This window comes from Baudoinia panamericana (genome assembly GCF_000338955.1).
Source record: "Baudoinia panamericana UAMH 10762 unplaced genomic scaffold BAUCOscaffold_4, whole genome shotgun sequence".
Classification (NCBI taxonomy): Eukaryota; Fungi; Ascomycota; class Dothideomycetes; order Mycosphaerellales; family Teratosphaeriaceae; genus Baudoinia; species Baudoinia panamericana.
The window spans coordinates 1,235,865-1,257,894 of NW_006911260.1; the positions used below are offsets into that span (position 1 = coordinate 1,235,865).

At 54.3% G+C, this 22,030-nt stretch overlaps 13 protein-coding genes across 13 annotated transcripts; 6 read left to right on the plus strand and 7 right to left on the minus strand.

Annotated features, from left to right (window-relative positions):
• Positions 1–300: 300 nt before the first annotated feature.
• On the minus strand, positions 301–2,119 carry BAUCODRAFT_32361 (uncharacterized protein). The gene is made up of 4 exons (XM_007676272.1): positions 1,635–2,119; positions 940–1,576; positions 447–866; positions 301–388 (listed from the first exon to the last, which is right to left on the minus strand). Exons 1-3 carry the CDS (start codon positions 1,846–1,848, stop codon positions 785–787), a joined length of 933 nt encoding a protein of 310 aa, XP_007674462.1. The 5' UTR covers positions 1,849–2,119; the 3' UTR covers positions 301–388; positions 447–784.
• Positions 2,120–2,349: 230 nt separating this feature from the next.
• On the plus strand, positions 2,350–4,496 carry BAUCODRAFT_32364 (uncharacterized protein). Its single transcript, XM_007676273.1, has 4 exons — positions 2,350–2,572; positions 2,635–3,786; positions 3,857–3,992; positions 4,048–4,496. Exons 1-4 carry the CDS (start codon positions 2,471–2,473, stop codon positions 4,278–4,280), a joined length of 1,623 nt encoding a protein of 540 aa, XP_007674463.1. The 5' UTR covers positions 2,350–2,470; the 3' UTR covers positions 4,281–4,496.
• On the minus strand, positions 4,438–5,611 carry BAUCODRAFT_86880 (uncharacterized protein; the record flags this gene model as incomplete). The annotated part of the gene is made up of 1 exon (XM_007676519.2): positions 4,438–5,611. The coding sequence occupies exon 1, from the start codon at positions 5,500–5,502 to the stop codon at positions 4,438–4,440; it is 1,065 nt and encodes a 354-aa protein (XP_007674709.1). The 5' UTR covers positions 5,503–5,611.
• Positions 5,612–6,190: 579 nt separating this feature from the next.
• BAUCODRAFT_121208 (uncharacterized protein) lies at positions 6,191–7,255 on the plus strand (the record flags this gene model as incomplete). Its single annotated transcript, XM_007676813.1, has 1 exon — positions 6,191–7,255. One exon carries the CDS (start codon positions 6,191–6,193, stop codon positions 7,253–7,255), a length of 1,065 nt encoding a protein of 354 aa, XP_007675003.1.
• Positions 7,256–7,350: 95 nt separating this feature from the next.
• Positions 7,351–10,321, minus strand: BAUCODRAFT_86883 (uncharacterized protein). The gene is made up of 2 exons (XM_007676520.1): positions 8,077–10,321; positions 7,351–8,020 (listed from the first exon to the last, which is right to left on the minus strand). The coding sequence occupies exons 1-2, from the start codon at positions 10,302–10,304 to the stop codon at positions 7,840–7,842; spliced, it is 2,409 nt and encodes an 802-aa protein (XP_007674710.1). The 5' UTR covers positions 10,305–10,321; the 3' UTR covers positions 7,351–7,839.
• Positions 10,322–11,106: 785 nt separating this feature from the next.
• On the plus strand, positions 11,107–12,033 carry BAUCODRAFT_32369 (uncharacterized protein). The gene is made up of 2 exons (XM_007676274.1): positions 11,107–11,300; positions 11,358–12,033. The coding sequence occupies exons 1-2, from the start codon at positions 11,151–11,153 to the stop codon at positions 11,562–11,564; spliced, it is 357 nt and encodes a 118-aa protein (XP_007674464.1). The 5' UTR covers positions 11,107–11,150; the 3' UTR covers positions 11,565–12,033.
• Positions 12,034–12,475: 442 nt separating this feature from the next.
• On the plus strand, positions 12,476–13,039 carry BAUCODRAFT_56393 (uncharacterized protein; the record flags this gene model as incomplete). The annotated part of the gene is made up of 1 exon (XM_007676366.2): positions 12,476–13,039. A coding segment is annotated over one exon (564 nt), but the record flags the coding sequence as incomplete, so codon positions are not given.
• A 362-nt stretch (positions 13,040–13,401) lies between these two features.
• BAUCODRAFT_32371 (uncharacterized protein) lies at positions 13,402–13,950 on the minus strand. The gene is made up of 2 exons (XM_007676275.1): positions 13,891–13,950; positions 13,402–13,829 (listed from the first exon to the last, which is right to left on the minus strand). The coding sequence occupies exon 2, from the start codon at positions 13,661–13,663 to the stop codon at positions 13,427–13,429; it is 237 nt and encodes a 78-aa protein (XP_007674465.1). The 5' UTR covers positions 13,664–13,829; positions 13,891–13,950; the 3' UTR covers positions 13,402–13,426.
• Positions 13,951–14,170: 220 nt separating this feature from the next.
• On the plus strand, positions 14,171–14,505 carry BAUCODRAFT_32372 (uncharacterized protein). The gene has a single exon (XM_007676276.1). It carries the CDS (start codon positions 14,228–14,230, stop codon positions 14,414–14,416), a length of 189 nt encoding a protein of 62 aa, XP_007674466.1. The 5' UTR covers positions 14,171–14,227; the 3' UTR covers positions 14,417–14,505.
• A 177-nt stretch (positions 14,506–14,682) lies between these two features.
• BAUCODRAFT_121214 (uncharacterized protein) lies at positions 14,683–14,856 on the minus strand (the record flags this gene model as incomplete). The annotated part of the gene is made up of 1 exon (XM_007676814.1): positions 14,683–14,856. The coding sequence occupies one exon, from the start codon at positions 14,854–14,856 to the stop codon at positions 14,683–14,685; it is 174 nt and encodes a 57-aa protein (XP_007675004.1).
• A 1,301-nt stretch (positions 14,857–16,157) lies between these two features.
• On the minus strand, positions 16,158–16,652 carry BAUCODRAFT_121236 (uncharacterized protein; the record flags this gene model as incomplete). The annotated part of the gene is made up of 1 exon (XM_007676815.1): positions 16,158–16,652. The coding sequence occupies one exon, from the start codon at positions 16,650–16,652 to the stop codon at positions 16,158–16,160; it is 495 nt and encodes a 164-aa protein (XP_007675005.1).
• A 290-nt stretch (positions 16,653–16,942) lies between these two features.
• BAUCODRAFT_155526 (uncharacterized protein) lies at positions 16,943–18,491 on the plus strand (the record flags this gene model as incomplete). Its single annotated transcript, XM_007676816.1, has 2 exons — positions 16,943–17,024; positions 17,534–18,491. 2 exons carry the CDS (start codon positions 16,943–16,945, stop codon positions 18,163–18,165), a joined length of 714 nt encoding a protein of 237 aa, XP_007675006.1. The 3' UTR covers positions 18,166–18,491.
• Positions 18,492–19,929: 1,438 nt separating this feature from the next.
• BAUCODRAFT_422465 (uncharacterized protein) lies at positions 19,930–21,130 on the minus strand. Its single transcript, XM_007676817.1, has one exon. The coding sequence runs from the start codon at positions 20,775–20,777 to the stop codon at positions 20,403–20,405; it is 375 nt and encodes a 124-aa protein (XP_007675007.1). The 5' UTR covers positions 20,778–21,130; the 3' UTR covers positions 19,930–20,402.
• Between the last annotated feature and the right edge of the window lie 900 nt (positions 21,131–22,030).

Here is a 22,030-nt window from a genome sequence, read left to right on the forward strand (position 1 = left end):
TCTCGATCGGATTCATCCTCGATGGCGAGCCAGTGATTGGCGTTATCAACGCTCCGTTCTTGAACCAAACGTTTTCTGCTTGCCGCGGCAAAGGCGCATGGCTCAACGAAACACAGAGGCTGCCGCTACTCCGCAATCCTATACCACCTATGCCGCCAGCAGCACCTAAAGGGTGCATCTTCTCATGCGAATGGGGCAAGGACCGGCGAGATCTACCTGATGGCAACCTGCACAGAAAGGTTGACAGCTTCGTCAACATGGCTGCCGAGATCGGCGGTAGGCAAGGCATGGGCGGCATGGTGCATGGTGTGCGAAGTCTAGGCTCTGCGACGCTAGATCTGGCTTATTGCGCAATGGGGTCGTTTGATATCTGGTGGGAGGGCGGTTGCTGGTAAGCTTAACGATTTTCAGCTGCTGTATCAGCGACAACACTGCTTACACCTCATCAGGGAGTGGGATGTCGCTGCGGGTATCTGTATACTGCAGGAAGCTGGAGGCTTGGCCACAACGGCCAACCCCCCCGAGAACCCAATGACTGCACCGATCACGCCAGTCAAGCTCGGTGGGCGACTGTACCTCGCTATACGACCTGCTGGTGATAACGAGCACGAGACAGGACGGCAAGGCCAGGAGCGCACCGTTCGTGAGGTGTGGAAGCGCGTGCGGCATCTTGACTATGTCCGACCCGGAGTATGATCGAGCCAGTACAAACTTGATCAGATGACCAATAGTCTCACATAGGCATTGCCTCCATACACCGTACAAAATCTGCGACAGTTGAACGCTACAATCTGGCCTTGCTCAGCTCCTGCGATATCACATCCTTCACCTTTTGGACTGGCAGCTCTTCGAGCGGTCGACCTGTCCTGAAGGTATCAGACACCATCGTTAGCCTTATCTTCGACAAAAAGTGAGGACTGTTGTTAAGCGTTCGCGTACCAGTATCGATCTTGCTCCAGGCCTTGGTAGATGACGGCTTCAGTACCGAGGATGACCTGCCATCCAGCCTTCTCTGCAAGCGCAGCGATCTCGGTCCATGGCGTTGGATGGTAGCACATCTCAAGTATTGCACCTTTGTGCGATTTGCTCAAAAAAGCTTCTGTTACTCTCCGCGCCTCCTTCTCAGCTTCCGTTACTGGTGGGAAGTTAGGCACGCATGCAACAATAGCGCCGGGACCCGCAAGAGCCTCCGCCTGCGCCGCCGTAGACACATGCTGGAGTCCATCACCATAGCCTTGAGATTTACACCACCCTATCACTGCGTCAACTTCCGTGGCATCACGGTTGACAAGATAGACTGTGGGGCACTTCATGAAGTTTACCAGGGCGTAGACTGCCGATCGCGCGGCGCCACCGCCTCCAATGACCATACCTGGCCTGCCGTGAAAGACCTGGTCCGGACTTGCCACGTTCTGGTAAAAGCTTTCGCGCACGCCAATGGTGTCCGTGTTGGTGCCCACGAATCGTGAACCTCGCCGGAAAATAGTATTGCAGGCTCCCACAGCTCGACCTTCCGGTGTTAGGTCGTCAAGGTGCGGAATGATGGCAACCTTATGCGGCATGGTCACTGCGGAGCCTGAGATTGTGGTCAATCAAAACTATTTCCAGAGGCCTGGATGGAGTGGAAAGCTCACCATAGCATTTCGGATGCCGAATAAGCTGAAGGAAGTGATCCATATCTGTGGAAGGCAGTGGTAACTGACTCCATCGTAAACCGAGATTGTCGTATATCGTCTGGTGAAAGAGTGGGCTCATTGAGTGCGCAATCGGCCAACCAAATAGGTAGCCGTGACGGTCAAGGTGGTCAACTGCTGGATCCGGGCATGTGATCAAACCGTTCGCAGCCATCGTTGTAACAGCAAAGCCGAAGCGTCTAAGGCGAAAAGTCTATGGTGTTAGACGCAGAGTGATCCAACGTTATCATTCAATATAGGCTTATTATATTTTCGAGTAAGTCATTGACGAAACCTGATGGTGTTCCTTGACATCGGTACATGGTGCTGCTGTTGCCGACAAGGGCCAGCTTTGTAACGGCTTCCGTGGCACAATGAGCCGTGCTGTGTTTCATGCTTGGACTTAGATCGCGGTGTAGAGCCATTGGGCTTGACGCCTCGTCTCGACAACGCAGTTGCTCCACAAATGCTCATTGTTCTTCCTAGTGGGTGAACATTCTTCCACTTCCAATACAGGCCAAGCTCCGCAAACTTTGCAATTTCTCTCCGCCTTCCTCGCATCTAGATCCTGGCTAGCCATGCGGAGAGGGTGAATACCGCTCAAAGCCTGCATAGACGCGACATGGAGCTAGCTCATGCGAGCGCCTCCGACTTCTTGTAGACACCTGCCCCACGGGGCTGCACGGTTTGTGATGCAGATATATCTTCCTTCGTCCCCGCTCTTCAATTCTACACCACATCGGTTTCACTCCCTAGTCTCAACTTGACAGCATTGTCGTGATACATCGTTAATCATCATGGGCCTACTCACACTTGTCGAGGACAGGCCAACGCCCAAGGCTGTCTACAACTGGAGGGTGTATACCTGCGCCGCCATTGCCTCTTTTGCATCATGCATGGTACGCTCGCGCCACAAGTCTCTCAAAGCCTGGGTCGAGTCCCGCGGCTAAAGCATGTTTAGATCGGTTATGACTCTGCGTTCATTGGCACGACACTGGCACTCCCTGCTTTCACGAAAGAGTTCGGCTTTGCGAAGCTGTCGACCAGCGAGCTTGCTCTTGTTAAGGCGAACATAGTCTCTGTCTACCAAGCAGGTGCCTTCTTCGGTTCCATCTTCGCCTACGCATCAGCATACTTTCTCGGCCGTAAGCGCAGCCTATGGCTCTGGTCAGTCATCTTCATCCTTGGTGCGGGAATCATGCTCGACGCCAGTGGCGCACACGGCCTCGGCCCCATTTACGCTGGACGTGTCCTTGCTGGCATGGGTGTTGGTGGATGTTCTATGATCGTTCCTATCTACATATCCGAGCTCAGCCCGCCCGCCGTTCGTGGTAGACTCGTCGGTATTTACGAGCTTGGTTGGCAGATTGGCGGCCTCGTCGGCTTTTGGATCAACTACGGCCTTTCGGAGACAATGAAGCCCAGTCACAGGCAGTGGCTTATACCGTTCGCCGTTCAGCTCATTCCAGCTGGTCTGCTCTTCATTGGCGCCATATGGCTGCGAGAGTCGCCGCGTTGGCTGTTATCCAAGAACAGGAGACAAGAAGCACTGAAGAACCTAAGCTGGATTCGCAACCTCGAGGCAGATGACTTGTATATCGTTGAGGAGGTCGCCTTCATGGACCTTGCCCTCGAAGAGCAAGCTGCAACCATTGGCATCGGGTTCTGGAAGCCATTCAAGGCCGTTGGCAGCAGTCGTGCAGTACAATGGCGCTTCTTCCTCGGTGGCATGCTTTTCCTATGGCAGAATGGTAGCGGCATCAATGCTATCAACTACTACTCTCCTACTGTGTTCAGGTCGATCGGTATCGTTGGCACCAACACAAGCTTCTTCACTACCGGCCTCTTTGGCGTGGTAAAGACGGCACTCACCCTCGTCTGGCTCTTCTTCCTCATCGACCGACTCGGCCGTCGTAACCTGCTCATGATTGGTGCTGCGGGAGGGAGTGTTTGCATGTGGATAATTGGCGGCTACATTAACGCCACCAACGTTGCAACGCACAAGACCACCCGCCTCGGACCTGGAGGCGTTGCAGCAGTGTTCTTCTTCTACCTCTGGACTGCTTTCTACACACCTTCATGGAATGGAACGCCATGGGTGCTTAACAGCGAGGTAAGCAGAGTGTTGAGCAGAGATCCTCGCGGTTCGAGAAGTAGCTAACCCCCTACCCATCAATGTTCAGATGTTCGATCAGAATACTCGCAGCTTGGGTCAGGCAAACGCTGCAGCGAACAACTGGTTTTGGAACTTCATCATCTCCCGATTCACGCCGCAGATGTTTAATACGATGGGTCCATCGGGCTGTGGCGTGTATTACTGTAAGTCTCCTTCCCGCAAGTACTGTAGTCATGCAAGTGCTAACTATTGCTGCAGTCTTCGCATCGATGATGATCCTTTCGATTCCGTTCGTTTATTTCCTTGTTCCGGAGACCAAAGGTATCCCACTTGAGTCGATGGACCGTCTCTTCCAGGTCAAGCCTGTTCGCAAGGCGCATAGACAAATTCATGAGGAAGACATGGCCCGAGAGGAAGAGTTCCGCCATGATGCGGAGGGTGCTGGGCTCAGCGTCGCAAAGGAGAAGCTCGAGCATCATGAGAAGGTATGAAGAACAAAGGATGATTTGTATATACGGCGTGGATTGTACAACTTCTGCAACAGATAACCCGTTCACTGCCTGCTACAACGGGTGATCCGTCTCCTGCCACCGCCTAATGCATGTTCTATGTCAACAGGAACTTCATATAAAGACCATGGCTATGGATTTAGATATCCACTGCATTCCCAGATGCTATTGCTCGCTTGATAGCGTCGCAGACGACTAACGCACGCAAACCGTCTTCTCCACTGCATCGCGGCTCCTCTGTGCCTCTCACAACCTCTACAAAATGAGCGACTTGCGCATCAAAAGGGATCGTGCGTATAACTCCAATGGATTCATCATGGATTGGCTCCGTCCAGTTTCGTGCGGTACCATCAGCATGCCTGGTTAGGACTTGATCTCCAACACTAAGCGTACCTTCCGAGCCGAAGATGCGGTAAATATCTTTACCGGCTCTCGGCACGATCGGGTTCTCACCAGTGGCAGACTCGAAGTTATGATTCGAAGGTGTCGCGTCCGAAAGCAGGAATGTGCCAACAACGCCAGAAGTGAAGCGCAGTAATACCGCAGCGCCTTCTTCAGCCTCGTACCCACGGGATGAAAGCGTCATCTCTGCGTATACACGGGTAATGGGTCCTAGTAGATACATGAGGATGTCGACCTCGTGAATAAGGTTAATCAGGATTGGGCCGCCAATGCCAGATCTGCGTCTCCACTCGGTGGGAGGCAGATAGTAGGAGTCGGGTTTGCCTGTCATCCATAGACCTGATACAGCAATCACTGTTCCTACTACCCCTTTAGACAAGGCATCTTTCGCAGCGACAACAAAGGGGTTAAAGCGCCGGTGATGGCCGACTAACAGGTGCCTTTCAGACGAGCGAGCGAGCTCTACAACCCTCTTTCCGTCTGCTACTATGGTAGCTATTGGTTTTTCAACCAAGACATGGATGCCGGCCTTCAGTAGCTCCGCAGCGTTGGCAGCATGGACGCTGTTTGGCGTGCACACGTACGCGCCGTCCGGCCTGCACTCCTCGAGCATGGCGGCCACAGAAGGGAACAGCTTCGTACCCAAGCTTGTGGCGACGTCGACTGCGCTCGGACCTGGATCAACGACGCAGAGAAGTGTCGCATCACGACAGCCGAGAATGCTCTGGACATGTCTGGGTCCAATCTGCCCAATACCTACTACAGCGATGTTGATTGGACTGCGAGTCGGTGCTGAGGCCATGATATTGCGCGCGCCTGCGACTCAGACTGCTGAACGAGCAAAGTGGTATATCACAGATATCTATTCGAACTTACAAGTAGCAAGGTCAATGGAGTAGTCACCACACAGAGGCCTCCTCTCACTTCGCGGTTCAACTACGGTGTCAGAATGTACACTCCCATGTTGCAGTAGCTTCATGCCATAAGTCGACCTTACACTGTCATCACGCCAACCTCAACACACAACCAGCCATGTGCTTCCGAATGAGCACCGGATGAACTCTAATGGTGTGTGTAGGTCGGGTGGGTGATGTCTAGATGTGGATGTGAGTCATTGTTCATCATACCGTGCTCGGATCAACAATGTCCGGATGAACATTCTTCAGTTCGCCGGAAGTGTGCTTTGGCGACTGCGTCGCCACTTCGCAGACCCCGTCTCGACCCCATACCACGATGCGACTTCTCTAGCGGACACGATCAGACCGTCCAAGACGCTATCATCGGTCTACAGGCGCAAGAGATATCAGCAAGTTCAACATTAGCCACGGCTGTTCCGTAAGTGCAGTAGCCCTTCCTTGCTCAGACACCGGACCTCTTGTCCACTCCTACTTCAAAACTGCAACGTACCACTCTTTACAGTGATAGCTCCGTACTGTTTTATTCTCTTTCCACAATATCGCTTGAATCAGATTCATATTGTAACAGGCAAGATGCCTTGCCGCCCTGCAATTAGCTCGCACTCTCTCGGCCGCGCATGGGTACACTCCATGCCTTCGAAACTCGACCAAGCCGCCAAGCACGGCTTCGACATTGAGCTCTTCTACGAAGACCTCGAGTACGTCGCCAAATCTTACCCGGGCGGAGTCACTGCGACCAACCTTCTCCTCGCCGCTCAGACTGTCCGCTCGCTCTGCGTTGAACGCGGCATTGCAATCGTGTGTCTACAACCCTTCATGCATTACGAAGGCCTCCGAGATCGTCAGTGCCATGCCCAACGCGTCAAGGAGATGCATCTATGGATCCAATTAGCACACGTGCTAAACACGCACATCATATCCATCCCCTCAAGCTTCCTGCCTGTGGACCAAGCGAGCGGTGACCTCAAACTCATCATCTCTGACTTGCGCAAAGTAGCGGATTTGGGAGCGCCAGAAGGCATCCAATTCGCCTACGAATCTCTAGCCTGGGGTACCTATTCCGACACTTGGGAGCAAAGCTGGAAAATAGTGCAACTAGTCGACCGACCAAACTTCGGCCTCTGCTTGGATACGTTCAACATGGCTGCGCGAATATACGCCGACCCTACCGCACCACACCGACGCACTCCAAACGCGGAGGCAGCGACCAAGGCATCCGTAGACCGACTCGTGCGTACCGTGGACGTGAGCAAGATCGTCTACGTGCAGGTAGTGGACGCCGAATACCTTACTCAACCACTCATCGAAGGGCACGAGTACTATGAAGCAGGACAGCCGGCCCGGATGAGCTGGTCACGGAACTGCAGGTTATTCTATGGAGAACAGGAGCGGGGCGCTTATTTGCCAGTTAGGGCGATCCTCAAAGCCATTCTGGTCGATCTGGGATTCGAAGGCTGGGTGAGCGCGGAAATGTTCAACCGCACCCTTGCTGAACCGAGTCCGGCGGTGCCAGGGGAGCATGCTCGACGAGCGGCAGTAGCGTGGCAGAAAGTGGTCGTGGACTGTAAGCTCGAGTCCTGTGTTGCGCAGCGGCCAGAGCAGGCTTGCATGGCAGTTGAGCGACGTGCTTTGCTGTAAACACAATCATCTGCGCCTTGGGCATCAGCGGACGGCGTACTGTGTATTGGGTTGGCGTATTGCCATGTATAACGTGAGATGGGAGGCGTGATAGACTAGGCGTAAACTCATCCTCACATACAGACAGTATTAAAAGGACCGATCGGTGATGTGATATCACACTATCCGCTCTCGATGCTCATGCCATTTGCACTACTCTATTGCCCTACTACACATACTCATACACGTCACCATCCACCATATCATTTCCTCTGCTACCACCTCAGCCTTGCGAAGTGCTGCTGCATCTCTTCGAGTGCATGCTACAGATGCCATTCGTACCAGCACATAGCTATGCTCGCACGTGGTCGTAGTGTACAATACCGTTTCAAGCATACCAGCATGATCAGATGCCAATGTTTCGCGGTCCAAGCGTAAGCGCAAGCTCAATAAGGGGTATCGTAAAAAGAATCTGCTTGCGGGCCACGCAAGGAAAGTCTAGCGTCCTTTGCTTCGCTTGTAATTCCGTCAATCGAGACGGCCAGCGACACTCAAGCAAGAGGTTGCGGCTTTACCATGTCGAGTTCAGAATCAGTAGGTCGTGCTCAAGCCTCGACATCCTTGACCTCCTCCATGCTCGGGTTCATGTTCTCCGTCCCGTTGGGCTGCGGCTGCGCGCCAGGAACATCCTCCGGCCCACCAGGACCGCTTTGGTTCTTGACGTACTCTTCGTAGACGTTCATGGCCTCGTCGACCTTGGCGCGGAGAGCATCGTCATCAGTGGTCCTAGTTAGCATCGTTAGCAAGTGACCATACATGAAAGTCCAAGGCGAGAAGCTTACAAGCCAAGCAACTCATGGTTGTCCATCTCCAACAGCATGCCCGTAATCTTACCCGCCAACTCCGGCTGCTGCGCGTGAATCTTCGGATACAGCGCCTCACCCAGAATCTGCTTCTGCTGACTCGGTGGCGCGGCATTGAGCTGATTGAGGTCAATACCCGGACCCGACGACGGCATCTGCGGACGGTTCGGCGCACGGCCACGCGGCTCCTCCATCCCACGGCCTCCCATCATGCCACCACGCGACGGCGGCTGCTGACCTGGGAAGCCACCACGCATTCCGCCGCCGCCACCGCCCTGCATCATCTGCGGTGGCATACTAGGCATCATCGGCATGCCTTGCATCCCCTGCATCGGACCACCACGACCAGCGCCACGTCCACCCATTGCCGCCGCCTGCTGCTGAGCCGCCTGCATCATCTGAGCGTACGCCATCGGGTTGTTGAACATCTGCTGATTGAAGCCGGCCATCTGCGGTGGGAGACCATAGGGCATCTGAGGCATCTGAGGCATTTGTGACATACCCTGAGGCCCACCACGGCCGCCTTGCTGAGGCATACCAGGGAAGCCACCACGCTGGGCGCCGGCACCGGGCATGCCAGGCATGAACGGCATCTGCGCGGCACCACGACCGCCTCCGGGCATCATCATCGGCTGACCATTGGGGCCCATGAACATCTGCGGCTGCATGAATTGCGGCGCCATCGGACCGCCGGCAGTGGCCTGCTGCTGCATGCGGACTTGGTTGCGTGCCTGAATGCTGGCTTCGAGCTGCGTCTTGCGGACTTCCTTGCGCTGGGCCAGAGCGACGTAGAGTGGCTTGCCGTGGATCATCTTCTGATTGAGCTCGGTGACGGCCTTGGTCGCTTCGTCCGGGTTGGAAAAGCAGACAAAGCCAAAGCCCTTGCTCTTGCCCAATACCTTCTTCTCGCCACCGATAGTGACCGTGTCCATCTTCTTCTCAAGCTCCTCCATGTCTTCCTGCTCCTCGCCGTTCTTGTCTTCCGTCGGCTCGCCATCCACCTGCTTTTCCTTGTCATCGGTCTTGTTCTCCTTGGCATCAGTCTCCGCCTTGTCAAGCGGCGTAACATCGCGCATGACCTTGGCGGAAGTGATGGCACCGTATGCCTCAAAGATCTTGCGCAGCTCCTCATCGTCGACTTCATCCGCCAAGTTCTTAACGTATAGGTTGACACCCTGGTACTTGGCACTCTTCTCCTGGCGCGCCGCTTCATACTGCTTGCGCAACTCCTCCTCGCGCTCATGCTTCTTCTGGGCGCGTCCAACGTACAACTTCTGACCATGGAAATCGCTGTCGTTGAGCTCATCAACCGCCTTGTAAGCATCCTCGTGGTTGATGTAGTTCACAAAGCCGAAGCCGCGGCTCTTGCCAGTTTCGTTGTCGTGGGCAAGCGAAGCGGAAGTGATCTCGCCGTACTTCTCGAACAGCTCACGGAACTCATCGTCCGTGACCTCAGTTTCAATGTTCTTGACATATATGTTGGTGAAGTTGGCCTTCATCTCCTCAAACTTGCTCATGCGGTCCTTCTTCGGGATGTGGTGACCAACGAACACCTTCTTCTCATTCAACAACATGCCGTTGACGCTCTTGATAGCTTGGCTGGCGGCCTCGGCGGTCTCGTAATGGACGAAGCCGTAGCCCTTGGAGTTGCCCAGCTCATCGACGGCGACCTTGCAGCTGAGGATGTTGCCAAACGCGGCAAAGGTGTCGTGGAGAGCCTTGTTATCAATGGCACCATCCAGGTTCTTGATGAAAACGTTGCCGTGGCCAGTCTTGCGCAAAGCCGGGTCGCGCTGCGACCACATGATGCGGCAAGGCCTGCCCTTGATGAGAGTGTAGTTCAACTCCTCGAGAGCGCGCTCACCGTCGTTGGCGCTGTTATAGTTGACGTAAGCATAGCCAAGCGAGCGACGGGTGACGGCATCACGGCAGACACGAATGGACGCGACCTGGCCAACAGAGGAGAAGAGCTCGAACAGCATGGCTTCGGTGACGGACGGGTCGAGCTCGCCAACGTACAGAGAAGCGGAGTTCGGGTGAGCGGTGGATGGAGCGGCGGAGGTGGGAGTGGGCATGTCATTGTACTCGGATGACATGGAGGCGGCGGTGTTGGTGTTGAGAGTGGGAGCGCCGTTCGCGCCCTCGGCGGGGGGAGAGGCGGCCTGACCAGCAACGCCAGCCTGGGTGGAGTTCTGCACGTCGGACATGTTCGCCGCGGGTAACCTGTCGCGCTGTTAGCCGTACCGTCCGGACCTCAATTCGCCGTCACTGCAGGTTCTGACCCAATGCTGTAAGTGGGAAAGTACGCGCAACCGTACCTTTTGCCGAAATTGCCTTGTGGATGCTGGGAGCGAAGATGCTGTCACGAGGGTCGAAGCGACGGGAAGTGAGTGAGTAAGTGAGTGAGTGGGTGAGGTGAAGTGAGGTGATTGCGCTGCGACCGTTAGTCTGCCAGTTTGCTCTTACACCGGTTTGCGCGACAACTCACGTGTCACTGTTACGCCAAGGAGGAGCTTTGGGGGAAGGAGGAGGAGGCCTTGCGAGAGTATCGACAAGGGACGGCTTTTTGTAAGTTTCTTCCGAGTGTTTTTGGGCTTTGCTGGTGAGTCAAGAGGGGAAGATGCTGGAGATGTTGACTGGTCGTGGTGGTTGTGGAATAGGCAGGCACGAGGCGCAATTTCTCACATTTTCTGAATGAAGCAGCAGCGGAGAAGGCGCGGCCCGTTGCGTAGGGCTGCCGCTGAGACAAATTGAAGACGCACGTGAAAGGCGCGCTGCTCCGCCCTGTCACAGCAGGCTTGTTCCTCGCAGCCATAATGTGTACGCAACGAGGTAACGCCACTGCGCAATGCAAAGGCTCTCGGACGCCAGTTAAGTCAGTCACATGTTCAATCTGACACCGTGAACGCGACTACTTCGTGTTTGAAGGTCACCTGCCTGCAGGCGATGACGACGACGTGCAGCAAGAGCAACACAGCCACGCCTTAGGCAGCATCTAGTAAGTAGAGCTCATATTGGTCGGGACACTCTCTCTTCTTCAGCCGTGTACCCCGATGACGAACCTCGAAAAAGACGCAGAAGACGCCCGAGTCAAGATCAACAACTTCTTCGACAAGAACGCTACCACAGGTTCGAGCCATAGCGGCAACATGTCTAACAATAATCAAGGCGTTACCGGAGCCGTCACGACTGTGACAGGAACCGTAAGTATTCCATCTCGACCTATACACGGGTTTGATTCAGGACTGATGATACCCTAGCTGGGTGCAGTAGTTGGCGGCGTCTCCCGCACAGTCGGCGGAGTCGTGGGAGCCGCAGGCCGTGGTCTAGGCGGCACCATAAACAACGCCAGCGGAACTCGTCCGGTGGGCGATGCGCTGCAGTCGGTGACCAACAGTGTCGAAGATGCCACTACCAATGTCGCACACGGCGTGGAGCAGGGCAGCCAGGGGAAGAAGGTTTGGTAGGGTGTCGCTCTTCCAGAGAGCTTGGTGGTGCTGTCAATCGGACAACAGATCTTTGTATACCTTACAAGTTGATCTGAGGTAAATGCCGAACCAGCACGCTCGCTTCGTACTCACCAAACGAACCAGCCAGCCATTTTCGGGCCCACTTCGTCATGCCAGTTTGATACGATATGAACAGACGAAGCTCGTGGTCGTGCTCTGCTGCCTTAGTTATATGCAGTGTTCGACGTTAGGTACCGTCATCGGCTGTCTGTCCGACTGTCGAGCTTGTTTCGGCAACGCTTTGTGACTTCGCATCTGACTACCTTAAGGTAGGTTTCGTGCCCACGGATCGAGATACATGTCGTCGAGAACAGCAAGCTGCTGGTATGCTCTGCTTGTCGCATCGTACAAAGTCACAATCACAGGACATTGCCTCTCTCATAGTATCAGGTCGCCCGGTACTGCCATGATATACACAGCGTGCATTCGCATCCGCAAGTGCAGGGTGGATGACATCAAACAGATCCGCGAAAGCAGAGCGGGAGCGGGTCTGTCGCGGAAAGGAACGAAGGTCATGCCGAGCATGCCGAAAGTCTCCGAACGCGTCCTCGACTGACACGAACACGCGCCGAGGTGCATTCAAGTTTCACACAATTCTGACGAGAAGGAAATATTGCAAGACATTCCCGAACTCCCCACACCATCACAAAATGGCCACATCGGCCTCCCACCAACCTTTCCCTTCCCGCCCCTACACCTCCGGCCTTGGCCGCACCGCCGGCGCACCCAACACCAACACCTTCTCCACCACCCCTTACAACGCGCAAACTCCCTTCAACGCGCCTCCGCCCACACAGAACCCCGCCGGCCTCGGCACAGCACTCACGCAACAACAACGCGAAGCGCAGCGACTCGAGCGGGAACGACACGAACGGGCTGAGCGCGAGCGTCGCGAGGCAGAAGAACGCGGCGCGCTCGAGTCGCTAAGCGAGGAGCAAAGAGAAGAAGTCAACGAGGCATTCTCGCTCTTCGATCTGGACAAGGACAACTACATCGACTACCACGAGCTCAAGGTCGCGCTGAAAGCGCTCGGATTCGATTTGCCGAAGAATGATATTCTGAGTATGCTACAGACGCACGGCGTGTCTGCGTCGTCACTCACAGGCGGCGCGAGAGGGGGGCAGCAGCAGCAAGGAGGTGATAGACCATCGTTCACGGGTCCGTCGCGATTGTTGCTCAGTCACGTGGCATTCCAGCAGATAGCGGCACAGCGGATACTGAATCGCGACCCGCAGGAAGAGATTCTGCGCGCGTTCGAGCTGTTCGATGCGGAGGGCAAGGGACGGATCGACGTGAATGATTTACGGCGCGTGGCGAGGGAGCTGGGTGAAGGGCTGCAGGAGGAGGAATTGCAGGCGATGATTGAGGAGTTTGACGTGAGGGGAGAGGGAGGCATTGATCGCGAGGCATTCTTGGGCATTTGCATGGGTTGACTGGCGCGCATTTGGGAGCAGTAAGATGCTTATTCGCTGTGCCTTCTTGGCAGCATTGTTGTTCGAAGAGTGGAAAGGAGTGCTTGATTACGGCAGGATGACATGATGAATCAGCGTTGGTGTTTTGGCGCCTTGCAGGTTGGTCTCAAAGAGTAGCAGAAAGCACTATCACCGAGTATGCGAAGAGATTGTGTGAGCGCTAGCATTTCCTTCGAAAGGGTCCTTATGCTTGTCCCGCTACTCTACGAAAGTTGCTCCCTCGTTCGCTTGCCCTCGTTCGCTTAAATGCTCGTACAAGTTCGAGAGCAGCCGACTATACCGCGCCATTACTGGCGTAGACGAACTAGTACGAGCATTGAGGGCAAGCTCTCTGCGCTTGGAGCTCCGTCACGGTGGGTCTGGTAGATGGTCAGTTACATATACAAACAGTGCGCCAATAGACTCAGTAAGTGTCCGATCGTGGTCAGTCCCAAAGGCCTGGTCAGAGGCCATCTCATCAATGCAAGCCGTTATGCCCGCTATGTCGACCGTCGTGAGATGATTGGTTTGGATCATCATGAGAGTAGGATACGTGAAAGAAAGGGGGATTGTGATACATACTGGTAGATCAACCGGTAGCTCCATTATGGGCGACGGACAAGGTCTCATCAAAAACTGTCGACTTATCAGCTACCTTCGGTATGTCCCAGGTGCATAATGAGGGCTCGAAGACCGACGAAGGTGTCAGGAAAGGTTCCGTTTTCTATGATCGTCTTCGCTGCTTGTCACGGCAACTTGGACATATGCTTGTCTTGTGAGAATGGACTCATCAGTGCAAAGGGGAGCGGTAGTGCTGAACGAAACAGACTTACCGAAGCGTACAATCGACATCCGAAGGCCGGATATCATATGTTCGGATTTCACCAGTAGTGAGTGGTCAAACTGACGCAACCGAGGAACCTGGACCTTGTTAGCGCTCGTGCTCCTCATTACAACGCATGTGTTTTGAGAACAATCGTGCAATAAGTCAGGGTTTGCATGAATGGTAAAATATATGGTTGTCTGCATTGGCGAGGCCAGATCAGACTCGTCATCAGAAATCATCAGAGAAATGCGGGAGCGGGTTAGATGGATTGTAATCAGCAGACGTACCTCCTGCATGTTCGCTTTTACGTAGGGGTCGATACCAATGAGTGTCGGGTTCTGAATATGTCTGGTCAAGCGTGCCTTTGCGATGTGTCAGCACAATGTCGCAAGACTTGCATGCGTGAGGTGGGGAAGATCACGGCTGCGATCAGTGGACGAGGTTTTCTAGGCCTGTCGCAAAGTGGCATATCGGCTCATGTGTTGTCGGAGCCCAGTGCCGGTTCATCAAAGGACGCCGCTTCCCGTGGCTGAGAATAGCCTTACCTGACTGAACTCATGAAATCCTACCACAGCTACCCAGGTACTGTACGCCTTGGTTATGGTTGCCTACTTCATCGAAGGACGGATCGTTGCGCCACCGCATCTTTATTGCTCAATTCGTGCGTGTACCGCCGCGCCTTGTTATCGCAGAACCAGGAGAGAAGGCATGAGGTAGTCGAAGCAGGTGCCTTCCTTCTGGAGAGGGGCTCGCAATGCCACTGGCAGGGCTGAAATATATCACTGATCCCGCAGGTCGATCATCCCTGGTTGACCATATTGGAAATGCCCTCTTGAGTGAGCGGAGCAATCGATGCACCGTAGTACTTCCGGAACGCCATAGAGCTGTTCAGTGGACGTTTCAGATCAGCGCCGTCACGCTCAGCTTCGGCTCTCATGTTGCGGTGCTGTTTGCTGGTCCCTGCCACAAGCATTGTTGGCACTACGTTGGCAGTCCGGGCACTTTAGCATCGCCCTGAAGCTGGGACTGGTGGAGAGTCTTGATGATTTTATTGGCGTGGATATCGGAACAGGCTAAGAGGTACTTGCGCAGCTCTTCGGGACAGCGGGCGTCATGATGGCGCTAGCCGATCTGTTGTCTCGGTCCGAATGAATGAAAACAAAGGCATGTGCAGAAGTGTCCAGTACCTAGCAGCCGTTTGGTGCGTGGAGGGCGGGCGGCAAGTGCTCCCGAGCCATTTTCATGAGGTAAGCGTTCTGGCACGACGGTAGCATGCTCGTACCCCCTCTAAAAGTGGGTGTACAAATAAACCCGGCCGTTAGAATCACACCGGTCAACCTGCTTATACATAGTCAGCGGTTGAAGCCGGGATTGTGTGCTAAAGTGCGCGAGCGAAGGGACGGATGTCAGTAAAAGCCTTGTGTTATCGCCACCGACCCAAAAGTCTCGGCCGGTAATTCCATTTTAGCGTATTGATGGTTCATCATTGCAAGATATCGTGTAAGTAAGACCGAAAAACGTACCGTCAGATACAGTGTCATCGGGGGACTAAAGGCGTCCTGTGAAGTCTCCCATCCTTCTCCACGGCGGAGGCATCTGAACCTGGTAAAGCCGGTTAGCGAAAGCTCGCGGACTTGAAAGTTCCGTGCGGTCCAAATGGTTTGTACAACTAGTCAGACTGACGTAGCAATTGCAGTTTCAGTCCTCGCTAGAGGTCAAAGACTCTAGTTTGTATGCGGTTTTGCGGTATCATCAACAAGAAGAGGTCTGGAAGGCGGATTGAGCATACCTAGCCATCTCGGGACCCTGAACACAGCTTCGCCACTGGGGAAAGGGCCCTCAAATGTGAGCTGAAGCGAGGGACCGTGGACCACATGGCAGATATGGCATGGACAACTTTTAGGTCGGATCTCGCTTCGAGCAGTGTGAGCTGGACAGCATCATTGTGCACCGCCGGCTCCTTACTTCGCCATTTCGCTGCGTATACGGACCAACGTGGTGCCGGAGCGTAATTGCATGAATCGAAGTGAATGTTGCAGATGCAGATGGAAATTGCAGCGTTGAAGGTGAGGAAAGCACAGACCGTGGCTGGGCTGGGCTTGGCAGTGCTTCTGCCTTAGGATGAAACTGTGGGTCCGGCCCGTCTGTTGAGGATGAGAACTGAGACGTCGCGAGGTGAAGCACGGCACGATTGACGCCATCTCGAAGAGCATAGCAGCATGCCAGTCAAGTTCTGAAGACGGTGTACATATCACAAGAGCCTGCGATATCGCCTCAGCTTTGTATGCCATGCTGCATCTCGTGGGCCCGTGCGATGATTTGCGCATGCATCTTCCGCCTCACGGGCACCATGGTCCATTCAACGAACGGCCTGAAGATATGGGAGCAACTGCTCTCAATTGCCTCGTTCAACTCCATTGCGCCACTTTCTTCAAAGCCTTGCTTGCCACGGACCGTATAATCAGCCTTTGACTGGAAGCCCATCGGCGCTTCTATGTGAGTGATCACTCCATCTGCCTTGTTCTCGAAGGCAGCAGTAAAGCGCAGCTCGTACTTCCACAGTCCGAAGGGTAGCAGATCCAGATTCTCCCAAACATCGTATGTCACCTTCTGCGTGACGGGATCGCGGCTGACTTCGCTGTGACGGGTGACGATTGGAGACATAGTAATGAGGAACGAATGGTCGTGGAGAAGGTCAACAACCCCTTTGCTGTCCACGTTGACGGGTATAGGATCCGTGACGGTATTGTGGAAAGTTGTGCGGAACATGGTGCCTATTGCCACTGGAATTATAGCGTTCGTGATCTACCGTGGGAGAGGGTACAGATCTTGCAGTCGCAGGGCAAGACGTGCCAACCTGTATACCGAGCGAATGTTCGTTTTTAATTGCACAGGCTTGTGCGCGTTGAATCTGAGTAATCACTGAGGGCGGGTACTTGGTTGTGCTGCGGTACCAATGCCGCCAGACCAACTCCTACAGGTGCGCTTTCAGCGTTTGCAGAGGAACAATGTTGCTTCCGATTATAGAACATGAGGCGAACTCTGCTAAACGGAACAGAATGGTGATGCAGAGTCAGACGAAGACTACTGAAGTCTCACCGTCAGAGCCTGTCAACGCTGTCTTAGTGGCAGGCTTCGCAAGTGAGCAACGAACAGTGCCGCCTACACGAGTTGGCAATTCCCTCACAGGAAGCAGACTCAGATGGAGATGGTCGATGTTCAGGGAGATCAGCACCATCAAGCTAGGGTTCGAGCTGCGAGATCTCCGAGCAGAGGCCACTCAAAGAAACCCCGCCACCAATGGCTGTGGAGCGGGAGATAAACCTTTGAACCCGCCAAAAGTAAGCTATGTTCGTCAACGGCTTTCAAGTCTGCGATAAATTCGTCCTTCATACTAAGTAAGAGCACTCCTTCGAATCATATAACAGTAAACTATACACGCAAATTAGACTCAAAAGGGGAGATTGGAATGGCGGGGCAAGCTGGTAGGTAGAGATGTTCCTCTTACCCTCAATCAGACGAGCTCTGCAGTCGGTGAGAGTCCATCAATGTACTTCAAGCTCCCTGCTAGCATCGACTCGCCGACTTCAACACCGTACGCTTTGTCGATCATGCTACAGATCAGGCACAGCTAACCGTGAAGCTGGCAGACTCTGCCTTCAAACGGGCGCTCGAGAGCAACCAGCAATGGGCCCAGAAAGTCAGCCAGTCTGACCCTGACTTCTTCCCAACATGCGCCAAAGGTCAGGCTCCAGCCATCTTGTGGCTAGGATGCAGTGACTCGAGGACCCCTGAGACCACTGTATTGGGCCTTAAGCCTGGCGATGTGTTTACCCACCGCAACATCGCCAACATCGTCAGCCCCACCGACCTAAGTTTGCTTTCGGTCGTCGAATATGCCGTGGCACACATCAAAGTCAAGCACGTGGTCCTGTGCGGACACACAAGCTGCGGCGGTGTTGCAGGGTGTCTAGCGAACATGAAGCTTGGTGGCCCGCTTGATATCTGGCTGCAGCCAATGCGGGTCCTACGCGAACAGCATGTTGATGAACTAGAGAAGCTGGAAGGTGCTGAGAAGACCACCTACATGAGCAAGCTCAACGTGCAGGCTGGCGTCGATGTGCTACGGAGAATGCCGACGATCATTGATGCGATGAGAAGCCGTGGCATGCAGGTCCATGGCGTAATCTACGACCTCGCGAGCGGAATTGTAGAAGAGGTGGACTGCGACGAGCACGAGGACATCACGGCGAAGCGCGAGGCGGCTTTCGAGAGGAAGTAGTGCAAGGCTGTCCACGCATCTTTGGTGCCACAAGTGGTTTAGAGTCGATCCCATCTAGTTAGATTTCGAGTCAGTTAGATCCTAACATTGGAAGTGCGATGTTACGTCCCATCTGCGGCGCCCAGCTTCGAGCGTGCAGAGGAAGAGCGCACGGAGTCATCCTGTGTAGAGTGTGGGTGCTCCTGGCGCCATACAAGACACACCGCCCCCAACTCAACCCACACGGCGCGCCGGCTTGCATATTCTACTTGTGCGTACGGTTGATAAGTGTAGCATTAATCGCAACAGCTTTTGGTGCAATTGTGGCTTGCATCAGTCCGACGGGTCATATTCTTGCTGTGCGTCCTTGTGGAAAGCATGTGATTATCGTCGTATATTCGCCTCTATGCGGACGGAGATCTGACGTGTAAACCTCCTACGCGACCGCAGGCTATGCAGACAGCGATATGACCCTCGAATGTACGATGAACGGCTGGGTACGAAGAATCTCGCTTAGGCGCATGCAATGGTCGTAAGGTGCCGGCTACACGGCCACGCTCAAGGGATTCTGGGATTGTGACCTGTAAGGTAGTCAAGTATTGCCCCAAGCCACGAAGTATGCAAGGCGATGTGAAAGCCACCATGTAGATGCTGTGGCAGCCATGAAGACACACGTGGCGACGGTCCGCAGCATATCTAGCACGCGTCCAACACATTGTCGCAAAGGTTGTGTTCGAGCCATGCCTTGACGTGCTGCGCATCCGTTATAGGCATAGACAGCAAGCACGACAGCCACCGATAGTGGTGGCGGAGACGGAAGCAGTTAGGGTCGATCAGGGTGCCTCGTTGTTACTCCTATTCGTCTCAGCATGCAGCAAAATAGTGATGCAGGGCGATGCAGCCTCCACACAATCCTCCTCGCGTGTTGATGGTTCGCTCACTGTTGGCTGGGGTCAGCATCCCTGCCTTCACGTGGCTTCCACATGTTACTCTAGACTCTGCCGATCTGCCCGAACCATTTCGGCCACACACGGAAACACAGGAGACCGTTACGAGAGTCAAAATGGTGGCGCAGAAGCATCCACTATTCCACCACGCTCGTGGTTCAGGTGACGGGCCACACGCAATAGCTGCCGTAAGCGAGGTCAACACAACGGGTGTGGCAAGCCGCTTGCGCATGCTTGCTTCCGAGCTGCAGCGAAGGCGTGCAGACATTATGACGATAAGTACTTCGCCGTGTTCAACATTGTCCCGGCGCACCCTCGCCTTGCACTGGGCCAACGGTCGCGTACGTACATACGCAAGCTGCTGATTAGCGCAGGATCAAGGACCGTATCGACAAGTCGGAAAGTAGCACGGAAGTTTTAGCAATACATGCACACCCTCGGCGAGGGTTCGGGCTCGCTGATGCCATTGGTCCCGTGTGCAGCTGTCGACCTCCCACCAACTTGTCATAGAGACCAAGCTCAGTACTGAAGCGAGATTATTCAGGTAAGACATGCGGCAGTATTCATGTGCGTACTAGGTATCCATCGCCGAGAAACCTCCAGGCCTAGTTCGAAATTGGAACCGCAGTCAAGCCGCAAAGTAGGCATATCCCGGTAAGGTTTGGGCATAGTCAGCCTCAAGCATGCCGAACCAGGTAAGTTGTCCTTCGACACGTATCCCATAAGTGTTAGTATTGCTGGGACTTGATTCACTAGCTGTGGGTCCAACGATATTCTTAGTGGTTCAATTGCCAGCAACCCACACTCGTGAGCTTGCACGCTTAGACGAAGTGCTGGAGTTTGAGGGTTGATCAAGTCGCTATGCCGACCGGCGTCAAGGTTCGAGCACGACCGGGATCGCTGCTGTCAGAAACGCCGCACTAAGCCGCATCTGGAAAGACTGTCATGGGTGCTGTCCAAAATGGGCGGCGTGTCTGTCGTGCGACACATACGGCATTGACAAAATGCTCGCTTGTGACCATTCCGCAGCCAGCCCGCCACTGTATTGTTGGCGTTGGGCTTCCACGCCGTCTTTAGTGCTGGGTCTGACAGCCGCGGCAACGTGGCTTGTGGCACCTCATGCACTACCTTGACTGTTCATCACCCTTCGCATGATTCTAACCGCATAGCAGCCACGGACGCTGAAGCAGCAACGAAGCGGCTGCATTGGACGATGCGCCAAGGAAGAGAATGCTCTGCGAGCATCAGCATGTTGGTTGGCGCCACCGCGCCCTGGGAACCACATCGCTAAGAACTCATGAGGGGATGTGATCAATCCCTCGCGGAAGACGCTTGCAGCACTACCGAGACAGGGATGTGCCCGAAGCCTAAGTAAGGCGAGTATCGAGTGGCATATAATGATCCTCTCGATCCGATCGAGCTGCAGCTGCTTGACAAGCCCGGTAGAGCATCATCGTAGCATTTGCGACGCGCCTTACAGCGACAGTTTCCGAACATGCTATCGCATATTGAAGCTTGACCCTGGTGTGACTGCTCCAATAAAGCGGATATGGGCGCCTTCCCGTCACTGCGCCAATTACGCCATTGCAGCTTGGTCTTTGAGTTCGCTGGCTGCCAAACGTTCGTTCTGTAGATCAGTATATTTCGAGTCCGCCCCCAGCTTACGCCAGCCACTACTGCTGACATACCATATCTGACTCTTTGCTCTTGCGGACCACACCATCGAGCACTAGAATCGACACCCTCGGGACCGAACGCTCATTTGGCTATCCATCTCTGTCGCAGGAACTAGGTCCGTTTCTGGTGGAGGCCGCACGTTTCCTAGCGCGTCGGCCAAGCTGTAAACGTTCAATAACGACCGCACCAATCTGGTGCTTCGAAAGCCTTTCGGTACGTTTGCCGAGGTGGACGTCGGTCTTTTGCCCGAATATCGTTTTCACGCACGGTACATCATATCCTGCAGTTTCCGGAACCGGAAGTTCGCACTCATCAGGCTTGGGTCTCGGTGGGCAGTCACAGTCGAGCAGGCCACCGAGAGCGGACCCCTCCTGCCCCTCTATCGACTACAACACCGTTGCACCCATAGAAATTAATGCCATGCAAATCAGGTCGGAGTGATTATTGGGTCTTTGTTCGCAGGAGCGTTTCACTATTCAGCGATCCTACCAGCAGACCACTGGGTAGGGCTCTTGTCTAGCTGACTAGATCTTCCGTCAACACGCTTTTGTATCAACGCTGCAGTACGTCTTTCGGGTCAGTGATCTCCACCGGCGGATACCGGTTGACTTACCACGGACTGCAGCTGTTTTCGATACCTCAGACCGCAACAATATCTGTTCAGAGCATCTGGTCACATACCACCGCGGCGGGGCTGCGATCGAGGGCTGTATAGTAGTGGGCCTGCTGCTGGCAGCTACGCCAATTACATTGCGCTCATATGTCAATGCCCTGCTCACATGCAACTCATCCATAGACACACTCTACATTGGGAGTCGCCATCGCTGACGACACCTACCTCTGCATTGCGTGGATGGTGCGTGCAGTTTACGACTCGAGTCCACAAATATTACCATCACCTACGCGGTGTCTGGTGCCCGCTCAGACTTAGCACCAAATCAAGTCGGTTTGAGCAGATTGGGAGTGCGCGTTGCACATCGCAGCCCTAAGGAAGTTCGGAGTCATCAGGTGCCTACGATGCGTTGAAGAAAGACGTCGACCACGGTTGCTGCGCTTGTGTCGAAAGAGGTCGCTGGCCATTGATTACAATACATCCCAACCTGTACCGATCCACCCGTCACTGTGCCAAGAGAGCATCTTTACTACCGGGGCTTGAGGTGCGATTCGGGGTGGTCGCCGACCAGCGGTCGCAGCCATAGGCGACCGTGAGCAACACATTGTTGGATTTGGATGAGTTTATGGCGATGTCCTCTGGCATCCAA